This window comes from Penicillium pulvis (genome assembly GCF_028828015.1).
Source record: "Penicillium pulvis strain IBT 33274 chromosome Unknown contig_12_segment0_segment0, whole genome shotgun sequence".
Taxonomy (NCBI): Eukaryota; Fungi; Ascomycota; class Eurotiomycetes; order Eurotiales; family Aspergillaceae; genus Penicillium; species Penicillium pulvis.
The window spans coordinates 667137-686259 of NW_026643072.1; the positions used below are offsets into that span (position 1 = coordinate 667137).

A 19123-nucleotide genomic window follows, 5' to 3' on the forward strand; every position below is an offset into this window, starting at 1 on the left:
CATGAAAACAATCTAATGGTCACTCGCCCTTGGTCTCAGTCTTATATGATCATTCCCAGCCCTGAAGGTAAACATTTCTCAAGGCTCATGGTTTTGTATCTTATTTCATATTTGCACCCTGGTTCCATGAATAATAATCAGGGATTTTGATGGTGATTATCGCTACCTAACCATCGAATTAGGGCAGCCTCGACTTCCCTAATATCAAATACGCCGTTGCTAGCAGCCCAAGCCACGAAGCCATCGGGGCGCACCAGCAGACATTCAACCGCAGCAATAGTCGACCTTCCTCGGATCAACTTCAGACGCCCAGCATATCTCTTAACTAGGCCCGCAGCACTGTCGTTCCCCCCAAGATCGACCAGTAGACTGTGACCTTCATGGGCATGATCTGCAAGGCGACTACCGTCATGCAACTGAATATTAGGCATTGTCATACCAACGAGTGGATGTCCATCACCCAGATCATAATGCTGCCACAATCCAGATACCTGCTTTACATAATGCGTCGCTCCATCCTTCGTTCCCAGAAAATCGCTCACAACACCCCTTAACGCTGAGCCATCAGGATCACCACGCATGACAGCAGTCTGTGCTCGAGTCCAATCCAAGACTCGCACACCAATGGGATGTCGTTCGCTGGTATAGGTATCGAGAAGATCCTCAGTTCCCCACCCTTGCACTACCGCACCAAGCTTCCAGCCCAAATTGACAGCATCCCCAAGACCCAGATTCAATCCTTGTCCACTAAACGGCGCGTGCACATGCGCCGCATCTCCACAGAGAAACACCCTTCCACGCCGGTAGGTACTCGTTTGGCGTGCATTGTCTGTAAACCGCGTGCCTCCATTGACTTTCGAGATGCGAATACCTTCAGAACCAGTAACCCGCCGCAAACTATCCTCCATCTCCTCGGCTGTTACCGGTGCATACTTGTCCGCAGGTGGACCATCAAACTCAATCGTGCGCACTTGCCCCAGTCCCTGTGCGTTGGTGAACACATAAACTCCCTGTGGTGTACACTGCCATCCTTCCCCCAAATGCTCAGCACCCTCAATCTCGACAATAGCTGCCCGGCCCGTGATCTTCGGATCTGTGCCTAGAAAGTCAAAACCTGCTAGACGGCGCACAAGACTATGTCCTCCATCACAGCCGATAAGCCAGTGTCCACGCACTCCGCATGTTCCTTTTGTTCCCTCTCCTTCAATTTCCATAGTCACGCCAGACTCATTTGCCTTGAGTCCCGTAACCTCAACATCTCTCCAAACTTCCACACCCAACTCCCGCCCCCGCTGATACAGAACATTCTCCAGGTCAACTTGCGGCAATGGCGTATACCACCCCTGCTCCCCCCTTCCACGTAACAAAGCATCCTCCTTATCAACAGGACCAGCAGGAACAGGGATGCCACCAAAATGGCCAACAGACCTCGGAAAAGGCAACTTCCATTCCCGAGTACCCTTGTTTTTATCAGCATTGAATGAAGCTCTCGTGGACTGAATGGCAGGGAGAAGACCACGGCGCTCGAGCATTTCAAGCGAAGCAGTGTTGATGCCAGCTGCCTTTATCGCTGTATCGGGTGAAATTCTGCGCTCCAAAACTAGGACCCGAGCATCGGGGGCTTGAAGTTTAAGTTCTGTGGCGAGAAGGAGGCCAACAGGCCCAGCGCCCGATATTATGATGTCGTAGATCGGAATTGAGGAGGTTAAAGACATTTTGTGGCTTTTGGGTGTTTGGCGCGTGCTGAAGGAGCTCCGTATGCTTTGGGTGCGTATGTGCTTTAGATGCGATGAGAGGAAGAAAGACGATGTTTTAATTGAGATGCGACCAATTTGGGGTTTTTGCAAAAGGTAATGGGATTGCATTGCCGCCATTCCAAGGTTGTGAGAGGGGTTCAATGCATCTCTATGTGGCCAGGTTTGCGCTTTATGTATGAATCAAGACGGAGGAACGGAACGGATGGTCTTACTTCAACATTGACTTATTTGACATTTAAAAGTTTTCTATGAACTAGCTCCCGGCGTTTTTATATGCCTACGGGCTGGATGGGGTTTGGTCTATAGTTTGCGGATCCACCACGGATCGTCGGAGCGGAGGGTCGGAGGATGGAGAGCATCAACAAATGTTTATGAGCCCTCCAGGACTTCACAGTTTCAGATATCCCGGCTCCAAGGTTCCCGACAGCAATTATAGTTACTTGAGATAAATCAAGAGATGAAGACAGATAAGTTGAAAATTTCAAACATAAAAATACAAACCTCACCTGGAGGTGCATAGATTATCACATATATATATACAGGCCCAGAAGCAAAAACCATACAACTGTCAGAACGACTCCGACATCTATGAAGCCGGACCTTTCTCTCCAGTCATTTCCCCTGAGCCTCCAACCTTTGGAACAGCCTGGACCTCTTCCGATCCCTCCTCAGCCTCCTCCAGTTCCTCCTCATGCACCTCCCCCTCTTTCCCTTCCAACTCCCGATATTTCCTCCTAGTCTTCTTCATCTTACTAGCCTTCTTCTTCTTCGCAATCTCCGCCTTCAGCGCAACCCGACTCCCACCCCCCTTCTCCTTTTGCTCAATCTTATCAGCAAGCAACGAGCGCGCAGTCTTCGCATTCTGAGACCTGGACCGCGTGGCCTGGCACTTGACGACAATGCCAGAGGGATGATGGATGATTTGGACCGCAGAGTTGGTTTTATTCTGGTTGGTTTAAGTATTAGTACTGTATCTCACAGCATTCTGACCGGGGGAATCACGCACGATCTTTTGTCCGCCGGGCCCGGTGCCCTTGAGGTAGGAGACTGTTAGGTCGGCATCGTTGATCTTGAGGCGGGGTGGTAGGGGTTTTGCGGGAAGATTGGGTGTTATGCTGAAGCTTCGATGTTGGGTGGAGAGTCGTGGTAATCTGGGGAGGGCTTGGAGGGCCCCTAGCCAAGGTCTGGGGCATAGCATTGCGCATTCGTGGTGAAGTTGGTGGTTTCGATGATGTTTTTGGCAATGATAAGATAGCGATAAGCGATAAGGGATATATGTAACATGACTGGTTTTGCGCTACATCATAAGTTGCTATAGTAGAATCTGTCGGGAAGATTGGCATGTTTTCTGGTTATCAGGTATTGAATTACCATTTATCTTCTTGATCTAATGGTTTCTTTACCAAGGTCAGTTTGGTTACTAGCCAGTTTATTCTATAGTGCCCGATGCCAGCGATTAATGCTGCAGCCTGTGTAATATAGTTCCAAAATTCGTCTTCCACTGGGTCCGCAGTCGACAAGCTTTGAGAAAGCCGAAGTGGATTAGTACAAATAAAATGGGGGTTTCGCTCTTTTGAATAAAATGTAAAGACATGTATACATATAGTAGCAAAGGACCTGAGGAGACAGTGGCAAAGCAGAAGGAAAACGGACCCGAACCATGCAATATTTATTTGCTCAAGTCTCATCTTTTGCCTCTTTTGATTTATCAATTGCCAATTGCCAGTTGCCAATTGTCGATACCTGTTAGGGCATTTGGAGAATCAGAAAGAGCAAATCGTGCTTTCTGATTTCTGATCCGGAGCAATCGGGGCTCAAAACGGTTCCCCCAACCAAAAAAAAGTCTCACGCATCCACATCCCCACGATCTCCGCCCCTAGCGATCCCGATCCTAAAACCCTAAGACACTCTTTTCGCCCGTCAACCTTTCTCTTACCTATCCTTCAACCCTCTTATCGCACCAAGCGCACCGGGCGATCCGTCTCTTCCATCCCCACACCCCCCTCAAAGTAACGGCAGTCCCGCAACGCCACAAGAGACCAAGACCCCTGAACTTCTCGATCCTCGCAAGACCGAAGGAAGGAAACGTGCCAAGACATTGTGACAGCTTGCGCCCAAATTTGACTGGCGGAACACGGTGACACTGCATTCGCTCTGTTCAAGGGGCCGATAAAGACGAAAGACGACGCGCCTGAGATTGGACAGCCGCCTTCAGGGACAAAACCTTCCCTACGCCTAAACAGACGTCAACTCTAAGAACAACAGACTCGCAGTCATGGGTTCCATCCTCTGGCTCATCAGCAGCTTCGTCCGCTGGGTTCGTATGAAGATTTACCAGTATGAGGTCACATTCGCCATCTACATGCTTACCCCGACGGAAAAATTCATCTTCAGTACGTGCCCCTGACCCTTGAGCCATGCCATTCTATTACCATGAAACGAAACTAATAATTTCCTCTCTGTACAGACTCTCTCCTCCTCACCCTGATCACTATGATCGCCACCGGAATCTACGTCTACCTCCCTAACCACCTCCGTACGATCTACGGCCACATGTACTACTACGCCGTTGGCGAGCGGCCATTCATCTCTTCCCGACTCACATCCATGAGCGCGGTATTTGGTGAAGCAACGGAGACCCTTGATGTGATGTACCAAACAGCCAAGAACGCGGCTGCGGCGACGACACAGCACATGGGCGAGTTGTAATGTGACCCTGACTCAACATGTCTTCTCATTCAATGGACGCTTGATCGGATTGAGACGGAGTTGAAACAGGTGTGGTATCGGAGTTGTTCGGGCACTTTCATCCATCGCTGGAAGAAAAAGAGTCGGAGCAGGCCTTTGTCATTTATCATTTCCTGCTCCGCTTCCAGTCCCCCAGCAGGTGCATCCTAGGCGTTTCTTTTTGGCTTCCTTCCATCGTTGCTTCAGTTCGGTTGTCATCGACCGTCAAGTCGATCAATCGCCCCCGGTTCTCTGCTATTTGGCGGAACATTGGACATTCCGGGTACCCCGGTTATTTTTTACAGCGTGGCATTGCTTGTTCACTGTGCAAAATATCATTACCTGTGCCTCAGTCACTGCAGAGGGATCGTGGACTCTTTTGAGCTCGAGACCCTTTCTCTGATCCTGGTGTTTGGACAATGCACATAATTTTGACGAAACTTTTTTTTTAATATGGTACAGTTTATCAGATATACTAGTAATAATTAAGGATATGAATACAGACGAGAGATAAGATATATGAGAAAAGAAATGCAAAATTCCAGTCTTGGATACTGTACAATTGAAATAGTTGAGATAGATATTCCCTTCCCCAAACGCCGTAAATGCCCAGAGCAGAGTGTTGTACAAATCATCTTCAAACAGATGCAACCCATGTTGACTCGAGGGATATGACCCTGCACCACGATGCAGGACTCAATCTCCGAGTGCGTCACCACCTCATCGGAGGATGAATATCAAACCACTAGCCGAATCCACATGCCCTTCCATCCCCAGTATATCCGCGTAAATTTGCCAGACGTCAAACACTTTTTCAAAAGGTCTATTGTTGTCCGCTGGACTCCGGTTGCTGAGCCTGAGCCTGGGCCTGCAACAAAGCAACCTCCCGCTCTCTCCGCTCCCGGCGCACAGACTCCGCCATGCGCATACGCGCCAACTCCTTATCAATCTCCTCCTTGTCGATCGGGATCTTGTGCGACTGCTCGGCAGTAGGCCAGAAGTTCTTGACGTTGAAGCGGTCGTCGAGGTTTGTGCCGAAGTAGTACATCCAACCGATGGGGAAGAGGACGTACATGCCAAACTAGAACATAGGAAAGTGGTTAGCGATTGATTGTATTAAACGGACTGCTTTGGATGCAGTAAGCGCCTATGCCCATTGGGTATGGACGAGCTTTGTGACAGAACCCAGTGGGTAGACAGAAGCATATAGGTATGTATCTGCGTCATTTCAAGATCGATTTCTTACCTTGAAGACTTCCAGGTTGCCGCCCTGGAGTCGGCGGAGGGGGTTGGGAAGCATGTTGATGTGTGTAGGTTATATTTCTTGTAATAAGGTATAGAATGGAACCAACAGGTTGCTGGCTCGGTTGTTGGATCTTCGCGATCGACGAATAATGCAGTCTGGAAATAATATGGGCTGATGATTATTTGCTTGGTTTGCATTCATGCGTTACTCAGCTATTAATGCCTTACAAACAAGGCAATACGGCTTAGTGGCTATACATCACCTGACCTGCCGCGGGCCTCGGCTTGCGATTCCCCGCAATGTATTCGGAGAAAGATGTACTAATCTGGGGACCATGCGTGCTGTTATTTGTTTCCCTAACCGCCATCTTGCCCCGGACTGATTAACTATCAGCTAATTTGAGCAGATCAACGTTCCCAAGGCTGCAATTCAAACATTGATCCTATATCTTATCTCTTTTTTCTGAATATATCAAAAATATGTCCAACGAGGAGCTCATCACCCTGACCTATCAGGATCGCATCGCGATCGTCACGCTCAACCGCCCCGACAAGCTCAATGCCCTGAACGCTGGACTCTACTACACTCTCGCCGAGCGACTACGTGAAATCGAGAAGCGAGATGACATCTATATCACCGTCGTGACAGGCACAGGCCGGTTCTTCTCCGCGTAAGCAGACCAATCACCACCCACCCAGTCCACGTAAAGCTGACCGAAATCTCCCAAAACAGTGGCGCAGATGTGAACAGCGCCCGTCCTGGTGCTGGAAATGCCGATAGCGGCGGCCTCGGCTCAACAGTCCGCCAAGAGCTCGTCCGCGGCTTCGTCGCCAACAACGTCGACACAACCCGCGCCTTCTACAACCACTCCAAGATCCTCGTCGTGGCTCTCAACGGTCCCGCCGTTGGTCTTTCCGCTGCATTAATCGCCCACGCAGACTTCATTTACGCAGCTCCGCACGCTTTCGTGCTTACACCCTTCTCCTCGCTCGGACTTGTCGCCGAGGGCGGAGCCAGCCGTGCCTTTGTTGAGCGAATGGGTATCGCGAAGGCAAACGAGGCTCTTATCCTGAGCAAGCGGATACCATGTGAGGATCTTGTGAGGACCGGCTTCGTTAATAAGGTCATCAAGGCGGATTCGGGCAAGACAGATGATTCTGCGGGATTCCTGAAGAATGTCCTTGTGGAGGTTGAGGATTCAATGGGTACTCATTTGAACCAGTCGAGTATGGTGAAGATTAAGGAGCTTGTTAGGCGGCCTGAGCGGGAGATTCTGGATCGTCAGAATGGGCTTGAGGCTTTCATGGGATTGGAGCGCTTCTTGAGTGGAATTCCCCAGGAGGAGTTCCGGAAGTTGGCTTCTGGAGAGAAGAGGCATAAGCTTTAGATCTTTTGAGACTTACACATGGAGATTGGTACACATAAGAAACAATTTTAAGGCATGGGCTTTGAAATTCCCATGGGCATATTTAATCTGAATTGCGGAGTAAATCTTTTGCAGACTTTTATAATAGAAGAAGAAGAAGAAGAAGAAGAAGAAGAAGAAGAAGAAGAAGAAGAAGAAGAGTGAAATGAACACGCAGTGGAACATGAAGCAGAACGAATAGCGGAGCAATTAATGCACCTGCTTTCTGTTCTGTTGTTGTGTTGTGTTGTTGTGTTGTGTTGTTGTGTTGTTTTTGGACCATGGGGATGAAGTGAGCTGGAAGAGTTGATAAAGGCGTATGCAGCAACATGTTGTTGCGTTAATTGGACATGTTCCAAATCTTCTCTGAATTTGTCCTGACACTCAGCCTGGTCATTTTGATTTGTGGTTTGAGGGTTGTAGCTGAGCGATGCCCTTCAGAGAAGACTTGACCAAGACGGAAGGTTGAAGTTGAATGAAGGTTGGAAAGATGAATGGAGGTTGTTGTGTCGATGTGTTATGGCCAAGTCTTGTCTGAATTTGCCCTGACACATAGCTTGAAGACTTGTGCTTAGTGACGTCTATTCAAACAAGACTCGGACCAAGACGAAGAATGGACTCATGAAGGATCGAAACCATAAAGGAAGCCATGAAGGAAGCCTTGAATGTTTTCACGAAAGACCGAAGGCATGAAGGGAATCATAGATATTGAAGTCATCGAGTAACAATAGAAGCGGATGATCAAGGAAGAAGAAATGTAAACACGATGTTGTTGTGTTGGGTGGAGGTCATAAGGGTTGTGAGGGAAATGTGCAACAACATATTGATGAAGGACGAAAGACACAAAAGGGTGTTACAGATAATGTGATCAACATGAGGAGGAAAGAGATCAAGGTCCAAAGGCAAATGGAGAGTTGGAGGAGCAAGAAAGTTGAGCTTGGGGAGAAAAAGTGAGGTTTTCATACCCCAGATAACTCGGTTGTTTCTCAGGCAGGGAAATTTCAACAAATGGCAAAGCAGGAACTGTGCTTATACCTTGGAGCGGCTCGCCAAGACCCTCCTGGGACATTTTATTGGTGAACCCGCAGCATTAAGCTCTCGAACAATATTACTTCCAGACTAGAGAGTATCTTCATACATTTGGCCCCACTTGTCAAATTCTGACCAATGGCAGCGCGAGAGAAAACGATTTATACCTGGGACTCAAACTATAGCCTTATGGGACGTTTTGCTAGTGATTCCCAACATATCCTGGGAAACATGTCGATGTTGAACGCTATATTTAATACCATTGCTGGTCTCATTTTTCGATAGCAATTGTCGGAATACTCGAGGATGCATTGTAAATCTGGTGCATAGTGCTTTTTAAAACATGATGCGCAATACATTCTTCGAAAGAAGTCATTCAGGGTCATATCATCTCAAACAACAAATCACTCCTTTTAAGAGGTCATAGCTAATGTACAATTTATTCTGAGTCACTGCTGCCATCTTGCTGTTGCTGCATGGTCTGCCTGGCCAGAATCTCCTGCCACTTGCCCATAAACTCGCTCATGCCACCCGGGCCCGCCAGAGAAGCATCGACTAGGTCCTTCGGGACCTTGTGAGCCGAGTACTGGGGTGTGGAGAATTGATATGCCTCAGGATCATTCTTCTTCACGAGACGAACCTCCGGCAGGAAGGGTGCAAGATCATCGTCGCCCTCTTCCACATTCTCCTCTTCATCTTCGGAATTTTCCACCTCCTCAACAACACCACTCGTCACCTCGTCGGAAGTCATTATACTACCATCACGAAGCGAGATCCTCACGAATCCACCATTGAGATCATCATCCTCTTCTTCCTGGAAGCCGATGGGATCCTTCATTCGTAAAATCTCCAACCAGCTAAACAGTAATGAATCTGTCCGCTGCGCCCAGGGGTTGATATCAACCAACCAGACACGCTGATGCGGTGCAGGGACATAGACATCGAACACGAAGTTCGAATCCGGGAAGGTGTCGCGCAGCTTCTCATCAAAGAACGACTGAATGCGCGAGCGGAACATATCACGCATGTCGAATAAGAAATCAAAGTAATTCATATCTCGCTGGCACATACAAAGCAATTTTCTATTGCGAACGAAGCACCGGAACTCGAGGGATGGGTTGAAGTTGGCATATTTGCGTAGGACGAGGTGGTAGGGGACGTTCGGGATTGGCGAATCCAGTGCCGGAGCCTCAGGGTCATCACCATTTGTGGTAGAATCTGAAACACAGTCATCAAAAGGATGCTGCAGATCATGAGTGATGAAATCACTGCTTTTCAGGAGGAGGTAGACGTCATTGGGGGTAGCGCATTTGGTATCGTTTGTGGCGGACATGAAAGTTGCGTCTTTGGGGGCGCTCCAGTTTAGTTTTGGGGTGACTTTGCCAAACTCGGCGATTGTGTCCTTGACTTGCGTGTGAATATCGGCCCATTCTGTTGAGGGATCTTCAGCTTCCTCTCCCGAGTCGGAGAATGTGTCTAGGTCGTCGTCATCTCTTGGGCGCACTGGCTCCGGAGGGAGCACGATGCCATCGGCGCGGAGATAGGTGATGAATTGGGGCGATAACGGGATCACCCGAGATTTAGGTGCGAGGGTGCGGTATCTATGCGGCAACGTTAGAATCATATCTTAAAGTCGGTGGTTTAAGGTTGAAATACCGTGGATGCCAGCTATGGTATGAGCAGTTGAGGATGTGGGAATAGGTGATTGGCGGGAATGGTAGACGATCTGGTAGATCATTGGATGGTGCATCAGCTGGCACAGCATCTGGCTCCATTAGGGGCATTTTGAGTATAGTTGATTGTAAGATATAAAAAGAAAAGCGTGGAGAACCATGGCGGGGCTTTTCTTTTTTTGAGTCACGGGCCGATAAGATGATAAGGATATATGACATAAGCGCTTGCACGCCTGAGGCAGCTGGCCAGTCCCATTGGACCAAATGGCCTCCTCACACTTCAACATCATTCACAGCACCATTCACAATGGCGCCGGAGGCTCCAGATCCCCAGAGCCTCAAGTCATGGGCCGATGCCTTCCAGTATCCGATTCCAACGGTTCGCCGTGTGGAGCAGGAACTGCGACGGGATATCGCCAGCAATAAGGAGAAGCTCCGAGCTCTCGTGGGGTAGGCTGCTTGATCTTGGATTGTTGTTGATTTGCTTTGCTAACAGCGCTTTTATCGGATGCAGTACACGATACCGAGAGCTTGTTGGAACTGCTGAGACCATCGTGACAATGAATTCGGAGATACAAGAGATCGAGTCCATTTTGGCCGATGTTGGACGTCGATGCAACCCGCGATTGATGGAGAAGAAGCATATATATGCGCGACAAATGAAAAGCGATGCAGCGGAAAAAGGTTTGGAAATTGCATCTTGCGATTGTGTGTGAATTGGAGTCCAATGGTTAACATTGCGCAGATACCGACAAGCACGCGTTCGGAGCGCAACTTGCTCTTCTTCACCGTTGCACTACATCTATGTCTCGACTTCTTCGCCGACGCGCCTCATTGCTACTTGTTGCAAAGATCCTTGTTGTTTCCAGAGTGTTGCAAAACAATCTATCGCAACACGAATCGACCCCACCGTTCCTCGACGATCTTCGCAAGCAACTTGCCTCTCTTCAGCGCACCCTGTTGAAACGAATCAATAAGCGCCTAGCATCCGCGAATGCTACGGAGGACAGTATAATTGAATCGTTGGCTGCTTACTGTCTCCCAACAAACTCATCTTCTGATGATGCCATTCATCACTTCCAGAAGACACGTCTAGATGTGATTACCAGCCAGCTGGAGGTATCGTGCGAGAATATTCCCAAGGCTCTGCGACTATTTGTTCGTACGCTACAAACATCCAAGACCTTGCGATCGCGCCAATTCCCAGATGTTCTTTCAAAGCTTAAATCTAGGCCGATTCTGTCAGATCCAGAGATCCGCAGCTTGGATGGGCTGGAAATTGATGTACTGGGCCGATGGGTGGCCCCGGAGGTCAATAATTTTACGCCTTGGATCAAGATGAGTGAACTGAGTCGAAGTGAGGGTGTGGAATCGATCAAGGGTTGGTCGCGTCAAGCATTTGAGCGATTCTGTGAAGGCTGCAATAAAAGTTTGGCGCACATCAACGACTTCTCCGAGCTCTTATCTCTACGTGCCGAAACTCTTGAACTTTGGTTATCATCCTGGGGCTCAACAATCACGCATCGGTCCGTTGATGTCCTGGAACGCCTACGCAATATCTTCAACGACCACTTGATACGAGTCCTGACATCGCAGGTTCAAACCATTGATGAAATCAGAACCCAAATTTCATCTACTATTTCCAGCTGGGATAATACAGACCATAGTCAAATCGGATCCCTCTGGGACTCTGATCTGATTGCTGCAGACTACTCAAATGGCGCAACAGCATTTAAGCAAGTTGTAGCAGACCGACTTCTGGGCCGCGACGACGATGTCTCCGCCGTCCTTAGGAAGTATCAGATTTGGCTTTCGGCCATTGAAGAACGAAGCGAGTGTATAGCCTCTTTGCGCCGACTGAAATGGACTGATATTCTCGTTGGAGGTGAAGTAGAAGACGAAGATATCGACATCACGCCTCGCCTGAATGATGACGACCCCAAACTTCTATCTGATGCTCTTCATCTAGCTGTCAAACAAGCATTTGATGTGCTCCAGACATCGGTCACCGACGCTTTCAAGGAATTTGGCAGTAATCATCAAAGCGCAAAAGCCACCTTCCTCCTACGACTCATCCGACTCGTACGCCGAGAAATCCCTTCTGGTTTTGTCGAACAGGACTTCTTGTTATCTCGAGCTGTTGTTCCAGACCTGCAGAAGCTGCTTGCAGCTGATATTGTCGCACAAAGCGGCTCATTGTCTCTTGTACCTTCATCAAGGACCCGGACCGATTCCAATAAGCTGAAGACTGTCCCCGGCCGCTCGTTATGGGAGGGCGAGCCCGTCATACCGGTACAGCCGTCTCCAAGTACATTCAAGTTCTTGCGTCACCTGACTGCGAATATGGATGAGAACGGATTTGACCTGTGGGATCCATCAACCGTTAAAGTTCTGAAGGGCGAGCTGCAAAAGCAATTGGAGAATTCCATCGGATCTACGCTCGATGGCATGGGAACTTGGCAAACTCAAAATCAAACTACGCCAAATTCCGAAAAGAATGTAGAAAAGGGCGAGAAAGACGGCGGGGAGGAAGAAACAGAAAAACAAGATCAACCCACGAATGTCCAGACTGAGGATGCTGCAGCTCATGCTGATACCCTGCGTGACTGGAAGATCCAACTTCTCTTTGATACGATCTACTTAGCAAACATGCTAGGCGACCCGACCCAGCTGGCTGGTGTCGCGGAGCGCATCCGAAACAGTGCGGAGCTAAAAACCGAAGCTGCCAAGAGCATCCACAAGGGTGCAGCAGAGTACTGGAAACGCACTGAGCTGCTATTTGGTCTTCTATGTGATCGTTAGAAGCTTTCCTGTAGATAGATGGAATGACAGTCATGCTTCTTCCATTCTATACCATGTTATAGCATAATAGACCTTGGAAGCGCTTGTTCCACAATTTTCAAATGATCTATGTGCCCACATGATTTATTGTGATCCCCGCCATCAATGTTGAAGCCTGTTAGTAAATCGCCTCTGCATCATCTGCATTGCCTACACCGGATCGCCAGCTTTTTGCCAGCTCTTTGAAATACAACCCGGGAATATCAATCCAAGCACATTGAAGCTTCGTTACTCTTGCCCAACTAGAGAGGTCTTACCTCATCGGTCAAGATATTCGTCGTGATATCCGTATGGTTTTAGTCACTTCTTTCTCAAGGGCAAGCTAAAATGAACCAAAGCAATCCTAAACAATGGTATACAACCGAGGTGTCGCCCCAAAGCCCCACGGAAGGCCTCAGCATGTGCATAATCTCTCAGGCATGACTTTGGGATTGGCGCCTGGACCCCTTCCAAGGTTTCGCAGGATCGCACACCAATCGCTACTGGAAGCCATTCAAATTATGCTTGATTTCCAGCGGGCCGCACAGCATACGCTAGCCAAAAGCTAATGGGGATAGTGCTTGCTTAGTGGCTCAAGCATGCGTTAGATAAATGAAGGTTCCAAGGCTTTAGAATGATATTATCCATACGTGTGCGCTTGACAGTTTGTTAGATACACATAGCTCTTACTACACCATATTCAGGTCATTGCATAACCAATACTTTAAAGTAATTAGCCGAGTCCTAGGATTTCTTGTCTTCAGTTCATGTCTACAAAACACCAGCCATATCCCATAGATGCTCATGTTACAGTTTTTGAACAAGATTGCTGAAAGCACTCATAAGTACTCACGTTTTTGGTTAGCCCTGCTATAAGAGCATCTTAAAAAGGGTGGTAAAGCAAGTTACAAATGTAACAAAAGAGCTATTGTTGCATTAATTCATAAATCCTTTTTTCGTCTGTGATAGTATCGGGTTGACAGTCACTCCTATAGACTAAGTAGAATGTAGTGTGTTTCTTTCGACTGTATATCGGAGCATTTAATAAAGTAATAGCTCTTCGCACAATAATGCTCGTGGTGATAAGACTAAGCACTCTGTAAGGTAGGGTTTTCTCTTTAGTGTCGTTAGATTACTCGAGGCCTAGTTTTCAATATGGTCTTCTGAACCCGATCAAGATAGCCCAAAGAACACACAATCCAAAGGCCACGTGGACCTAAGATAGAAGAATTTAAAAATAGACCAAAACTGGAAGAGCACTGGATTCCATGGAAGCTAAACACGGTTTTAGTGCCTAGCAAGGTGTTGTGGTGTAATGTCGAAGGCGAGAGAGATGCAGTCATGATAGTAGGCCGCTCCTTACTGATTGATAGACACCATTCGAAGTTCCGGGCTAAATTGTTGTAAATCGAGAGGAAAATTGATTAAGTATTCTTAGATCATTCTCCGAGAAAAGAATCTAGAGGTCTTCGATACACCTTTTGATATCTACCAGCCTGTGATTGGTTTCCAATTATTCTATCCTGATTATTTCCGATGCTAGTGTTCTTTCACTGCGCACTCGAACCTTTCCTGCAGTCTGACAAACTTACCGACTCAACTACTTTTACACTTATCACACCGCCCCTGATTCCTTTCCTAGCACCCACTTAACCAGTGGCATATGGGCTGTGGTTTCGCAACTTCTCACCATATTTCCAGAGAAAGATGGGTGCCGGAATCCCTATCCCTAAGGAAATGAATGCAAGTACACTATTACCCCACCCATAGGAGAGATCGTTGTACATATATGGAGCAAATAGGGGAAACCCAAACGCAGCCAGAGATCGTAGAACTGATACCGCGGCCAGCGCACTGGCTGCATATCGCGTATACGTATCCACGATGTAGGTCTGCATGCACTGGAAGGTCATCATATTGCCCACGCTAAACAGACAAGCCCCGATATTGGGGGCTATCCAGTGTTGATGGGTCTGAGCTGTCCAGCCGTAGATGAAGAGACCAGCTGGAACGCAGATCATGGTGATAGCGAGCAAAGGTAGACGGTATTCAGGTTTGCCTGTGTCGTTATTGCGGGCCTTGAGATGGCGATAGGTGCGGTCGTTTAAGAAAACGCAGAGGTATGTGCCAAGCATGGATCCTAGACCAAGAGAGATATAGTTTAATCCTCCAATGCCTGTGGACTCGTTGTACCACTTAGGATCGGTCCACAGAGTAGGGAAAGTTGACATCAAGAGGTACATGAGTCCATAAATATAGGCCATGTACAGGGTAAGGACCTGAACGATAGGTTGTGTGAAAAGAAGGACGAAGGGCCGTACGAGCGATGTTCGCAAAGCCTGGGGCAGTGTCTTGTTCTGTCGCTCCTCTTCGGTCTGGTACGAGGGATCGCCAGTTTCCTTGCGAAGTCTCTGCGCCCGCTTTTTGAGGATTTGTGGAGCATATGTTTCCTGGAGAAAGAATAATCCTGCAACTTGCATGACCCCAGTTGCGATCGAGGTTGCCCAAAAGACCCATCGCCAAGTGGTGTTCTCCGCAATGAAGCCACCCACGATGGGGCCAATAGATGGCCCAAGGAGTGGGGCCAAGCTAAAGATAGCACTGGCTGTTCCGCGCTCTTCAGGGCGGAAGCTATCTCCAAGGACGCCTCCACCGACCTTTGCCGCAGAGTGTCAGTTCGATGATTTCACCTGTAGATGTCTATCCAAACTTACCACCAGCGGAACACTACCACCCAGTCCGGACAGGAATCGGAAAGCGATCAATTGCCCTGTGGTCTGCGCGAATCCACAGCCGATATTGAAAGCAAGATAGAACATATTCGCGAGCTGCAAGACAATGGCTCTACCATAGTTTTCCGAAAACGGCCCAAGGAAAAGAGGACCAATAGCATAGGCGAGGATGAAGATGGACAAAGTGAGCTGAGATACGAATTCTGCTGTGATGTGCAAGTCAGATGCGATGGCATCCAGAGCGGGCGCTACCATCGTCGAAGACACGGGAGAGATCAGTGTGAACATCGAGACGATTCCCATGGTAATCCACTTCCTCTTCTTGGGCCAATTCTTGGGGTTTTCTGGGTCATCAGGACCATCCCACGTTACCTGTGTGGTTGATCAGTTTATTTATCGGAGCATGGGAAACAACATATATATACCAATTTGGGATCTCGTTCGGAAGTGTGAGATTCAGCCGTTCCTGATTTTTCCAGTTCTTGTTGACCGTTCTCCTCCAAGCCCACACCTTGTTCCTTTGCATCATGTCCTCTCTCTTCATTCTCTTTCACATCGTCGCTGGTGAAGCCCGAGTCTGCTTTTTCAAGGTCTTGAGATGAGGATTGATCCTGCTCAGACATGATCGACGAAGTGCCTGATGTCACTCGAGGTGAGAAATACGATTTGGATGAGAAGACTGGTGAATAATTGAATAATATGAACAGATTGAGACACAAATACGACTAAAATGGAGAATTTATGATACTTATGAAGTCACCACGGTATGATGTTTGTGGACTGGAATAGTTCGGCGTTAAGCTTTAACTCCTTAAACCCCCCTAATTCCGACTGGGACATAATTGCTAGGAAACGAACATCAATCTGGGGCGGCGATAGGGGGCCTAAGGGAGTGATCTATACTTTTCCAGGGGTGAAGATGTTATTATGGACTGCATGCATGGTGTTGGTATGGTAGAATGTGACCATCCGATTCGCTGGGCTTGTGGGTACTGTGGGGCATGTCACAACTGATCTCACCCGACTCCACTACTGACAAAGGATTTCGCTACTTGCCCTACGTGTGCTAGCATACAACTACCACGGAACCAGACCGATACGGTACATGCATGACGTATCGTTGCTCCCTGAGTTTCCCTCCAGTCTGCAACATGGCAAACTTAGTGAACTCGGACATTCCACGCCACAGGGAGGCAAAACTATTTTGGAAGTGAGTAAGCCTAACACAGCCAACCTTGAGACTAATCATTGAAAGAAGAGAGAGATTAACTCCAAGGCTATAGCCCGGAGCGCGTCTTGTTTATGCACTTATGTCCAGATTAACAGGGTACCATATGTATTCGTGGACCCGCCCTGGAACATACAAAATCGACCTTCAGCTATTCTATTGGATTATGCAGTGGAAAACCAAAACACTAGTTGATAGATCATCTGAAATTCCCTTTCCGATTTCCCTGTTTTCCAGCTCTACAGAGATAGTCGTAACCATGGAGGCCACGTTGGATCTTGCTGTCGATACTTTGTGTTGAAAAAAGCTACCGAACAAATATATACCACGTGCATTCTCAGCGCCATGCTACTACTCCTTCAGCATATCCGTCATCTTGACAGAAACCTCCACCTCCCCATTCCTGGTGATTCCAAGTCCGAAATCGCGCACAATAGTCAAATCCTCAATTTTCGTCTTGTAAAGTTCCATATTAAACCGACGGACAAAGCTCGCGATCGTCATATATAGCACGATATACGATAGACTGTTTGATTAAAATCAATGTAGCCAGGAAGGGATAGAAGAAAGGACTTACTTCATGCCAAGGCACGCCCGACTCCCTCGAGTGAACGAGACCATGTACTTCGTGAGACGGTCTGACTTCTCTCCGACTTCGATCCAGCGCTCGGGTTTAAAAGAATACGAGTCGGGAAAGATGGTTTCATCGTGGTGAACGAGGTATGACGACATGCTCATTGGTGTCTGTTTTGGTTGTTAGTTTACCAATGTCTCTTGTAAGAGAAAAAGACAGAGGACATACCCCTGGTGGAATAACATAGTCCGCGTATTTCAGTGTCTCCGAAGGGGCGCATCGAGGGAGACGGATGATCAAGCCATACGAGAGACGGAGGCACTCGTAAATAACACCAGTCTGAAATTATTAATCACGCCAGTCGCTGACGAATCTTCGGGTGAAGTGATGCTTACCAAGTACGGCAACTGTTCCAGCTGTGCCCAAGTCGCTGTACTGTCAGGTGTCGGTAGAATGGACCGCAGCTCCTCACGTAGCTTCTCCCGCATTGAAGGCTGATGAGCAAGATGAAAGGCAGCTATAGTCAATGACCGACTGATTGACTCAGTTCCAGCCTGAAGAATAACGCCCGATTCGTCATGTACGCGAGCGAAAGTTCTCTCTTCAGGTGGGAGGGTTGGATCTGTCAACTTTTCGAAAATAGTTCCTTTCTTGGAATCTCGTTTCGCAGGAACACTGGATTCTGCGATCTGCATTGACTGCGCAGTGAATTCATAAATAGTCTTCATGAACGCAAACAAACCTACCTTTCCTGGTTGTATTTTACATACCAACCACTTGGGGATCATACGGAGCGTCCGTGAGAATAGAGGGAAGAAGCGGTTAATGTGAATAACGTTAGCTGTCTCAGTGATCGCGCTCCTAATGTCCCTTCTAAAATCCGCGTCATCCAGGAAGTCCCAGCTTCTGCCGAAGGAGTACTGTGTAATGACATCCGAGGCGAGTGCGGAAAAGGCATCGTCTAGACGCATGATTGACTCTGCTCGATACGCAATTTCAAAGCGCCGCATCAGCTTTAGCACTTTTTCTTCGACAACGGGGGATAATTCATTGACGGAACGCTTGGAGAAAAATCCATTCAGGATGTTTCGACGGTAGCGGTGTTGATCGTGATCCACCGTGGCCACCATGGACCCTGGGACAGAATACGCCTTGAGGAATTGAGCATCCTTATTGCGCTTTCTACCCCCCGAGGCGTAGATCTCGTCATAAAAGGAGGGGTCTTTGATGTGGATCTCACGCGGATTGATGCGAACAATAGGTCCTATCATCTGCATATCAGTCTTGGCATCCTGGGGTCCAATATGGGAAAAGTGTGTACCATATTGTTCGTGCATCTTTTCGATTTTGAAAAGGAACGTTCCGCCTTTGATTACATCGTAGTAAAACTCGTAAATGTGGGATATGGCAGCGAGCTTGGGCCCAGGGATCTTGCTGAGAGGGTGGAAGTAGAGGCGTTTGATGGATCGAAAAAAGAGATAGACAAGTATACCGACAAGGGAGAGTGACAGAAGTGAGTACTTCATTGTAGTAGACCCTTGCGGAGATACAAATTTGCGAGCTTTGTATTGAAGTTGAAAAAGGAGAATAAAGGAGAGATGCTTGAGATGTGTAAATCTTATAAATTGATTACACTAATTGATATTATTATTAATGCAATGATATGATATCAGTCTGACTGGTATCCGGATGATATATCATGTACACTCGCTTGTAAATGGCCCCCGCTTGATAATGGAAGTTGCGCATTGTATAGGTGGGCCGATGTTCATGCTCCCAGATGACCGTGAAGGATTGCGGGGTAAAGAATATCCGCAAGATACGCCGAATTAGGCCTTCTGTGTGATAGTCGCTTACTAGAAGTAGACGGACGTGTAGCTAATGAGATGTGTGCATTGATGGGAAAACGTCATGGGAAGGTGAAGCTATCGG

General features: G+C 47.9%; 9 protein-coding genes across 9 annotated transcripts; 3 read left to right on the plus strand and 6 right to left on the minus strand.

Moving 5' to 3' along the window:
• Positions 1 to 137: 137 nt before the first annotated feature.
• Positions 138 to 1715, minus strand: N7503_001473 (uncharacterized protein; the record flags this gene model as incomplete). The annotated part of the gene is made up of 1 exon (XM_057061020.1): positions 138 to 1715. One exon carries the CDS (start codon positions 1713 to 1715, stop codon positions 138 to 140), a length of 1578 nt encoding a protein of 525 aa, XP_056924982.1.
• A 628-nt stretch (positions 1716 to 2343) lies between these two features.
• N7503_001474 (peptide chain release factor family protein) lies at positions 2344 to 2955 on the minus strand (the record flags this gene model as incomplete). The annotated part of the gene is made up of 2 exons (XM_057061021.1): positions 2344 to 2703; positions 2764 to 2955. The coding sequence occupies 2 exons, from the start codon at positions 2953 to 2955 to the stop codon at positions 2344 to 2346; spliced, it is 552 nt and encodes a 183-aa protein (XP_056924983.1).
• Positions 2956 to 4022: 1067 nt separating this feature from the next.
• On the plus strand, positions 4023 to 4484 carry N7503_001475 (serine palmitoyltransferase small subunit family protein). Its single transcript, XM_057061022.1, has 2 exons — positions 4023 to 4150; positions 4225 to 4484. The coding sequence occupies exons 1-2, from the start codon at positions 4033 to 4035 to the stop codon at positions 4464 to 4466; spliced, it is 360 nt and encodes a 119-aa protein (XP_056924984.1). The 5' UTR covers positions 4023 to 4032; the 3' UTR covers positions 4467 to 4484.
• A 748-nt stretch (positions 4485 to 5232) lies between these two features.
• On the minus strand, positions 5233 to 5810 carry N7503_001476 (uncharacterized protein). Its single transcript, XM_057061023.1, has 2 exons — positions 5731 to 5810; positions 5233 to 5565 (listed from the first exon to the last, which is right to left on the minus strand). Exons 1-2 carry the CDS (start codon positions 5782 to 5784, stop codon positions 5308 to 5310), a joined length of 312 nt encoding a protein of 103 aa, XP_056924985.1. The 5' UTR covers positions 5785 to 5810; the 3' UTR covers positions 5233 to 5307.
• A 399-nt stretch (positions 5811 to 6209) lies between these two features.
• N7503_001477 (dodecenoyl-CoA isomerase) lies at positions 6210 to 7117 on the plus strand (the record flags this gene model as incomplete). Its single annotated transcript, XM_057061024.1, has 2 exons — positions 6210 to 6400; positions 6463 to 7117. The coding sequence occupies 2 exons, from the start codon at positions 6210 to 6212 to the stop codon at positions 7115 to 7117; spliced, it is 846 nt and encodes a 281-aa protein (XP_056924986.1).
• Positions 7118 to 8603: 1486 nt separating this feature from the next.
• On the minus strand, positions 8604 to 9962 carry cdc123 (cell proliferation protein CDC123; the record flags this gene model as incomplete). Its single annotated transcript, XM_057061025.1, has 2 exons — positions 9821 to 9962; positions 8604 to 9765 (listed from the first exon to the last, which is right to left on the minus strand). Exons 1-2 carry the CDS (start codon positions 9946 to 9948, stop codon positions 8604 to 8606), a joined length of 1290 nt encoding a protein of 429 aa, XP_056924987.1. The 5' UTR covers positions 9949 to 9962.
• A 182-nt stretch (positions 9963 to 10144) lies between these two features.
• Positions 10145 to 12639, plus strand: N7503_001479 (COG1/VPS51 family protein; the record flags this gene model as incomplete). The annotated part of the gene is made up of 3 exons (XM_057061026.1): positions 10145 to 10287; positions 10352 to 10521; positions 10583 to 12639. The coding sequence occupies 3 exons, from the start codon at positions 10145 to 10147 to the stop codon at positions 12637 to 12639; spliced, it is 2370 nt and encodes a 789-aa protein (XP_056924988.1).
• A 1667-nt stretch (positions 12640 to 14306) lies between these two features.
• On the minus strand, positions 14307 to 16012 carry N7503_001480 (MFS transporter; the record flags this gene model as incomplete). The annotated part of the gene is made up of 3 exons (XM_057061027.1): positions 14307 to 15314; positions 15372 to 15761; positions 15815 to 16012. 3 exons carry the CDS (start codon positions 16010 to 16012, stop codon positions 14307 to 14309), a joined length of 1596 nt encoding a protein of 531 aa, XP_056924989.1.
• Positions 16013 to 16968: 956 nt separating this feature from the next.
• N7503_001481 (cytochrome P450) lies at positions 16969 to 18717 on the minus strand (the record flags this gene model as incomplete). Its single annotated transcript, XM_057061028.1, has 4 exons — positions 16969 to 17143; positions 17195 to 17361; positions 17420 to 17530; positions 17587 to 18717. The coding sequence occupies 4 exons, from the start codon at positions 18715 to 18717 to the stop codon at positions 16969 to 16971; spliced, it is 1584 nt and encodes a 527-aa protein (XP_056924990.1).
• Between the last annotated feature and the right edge of the window lie 406 nt (positions 18718 to 19123).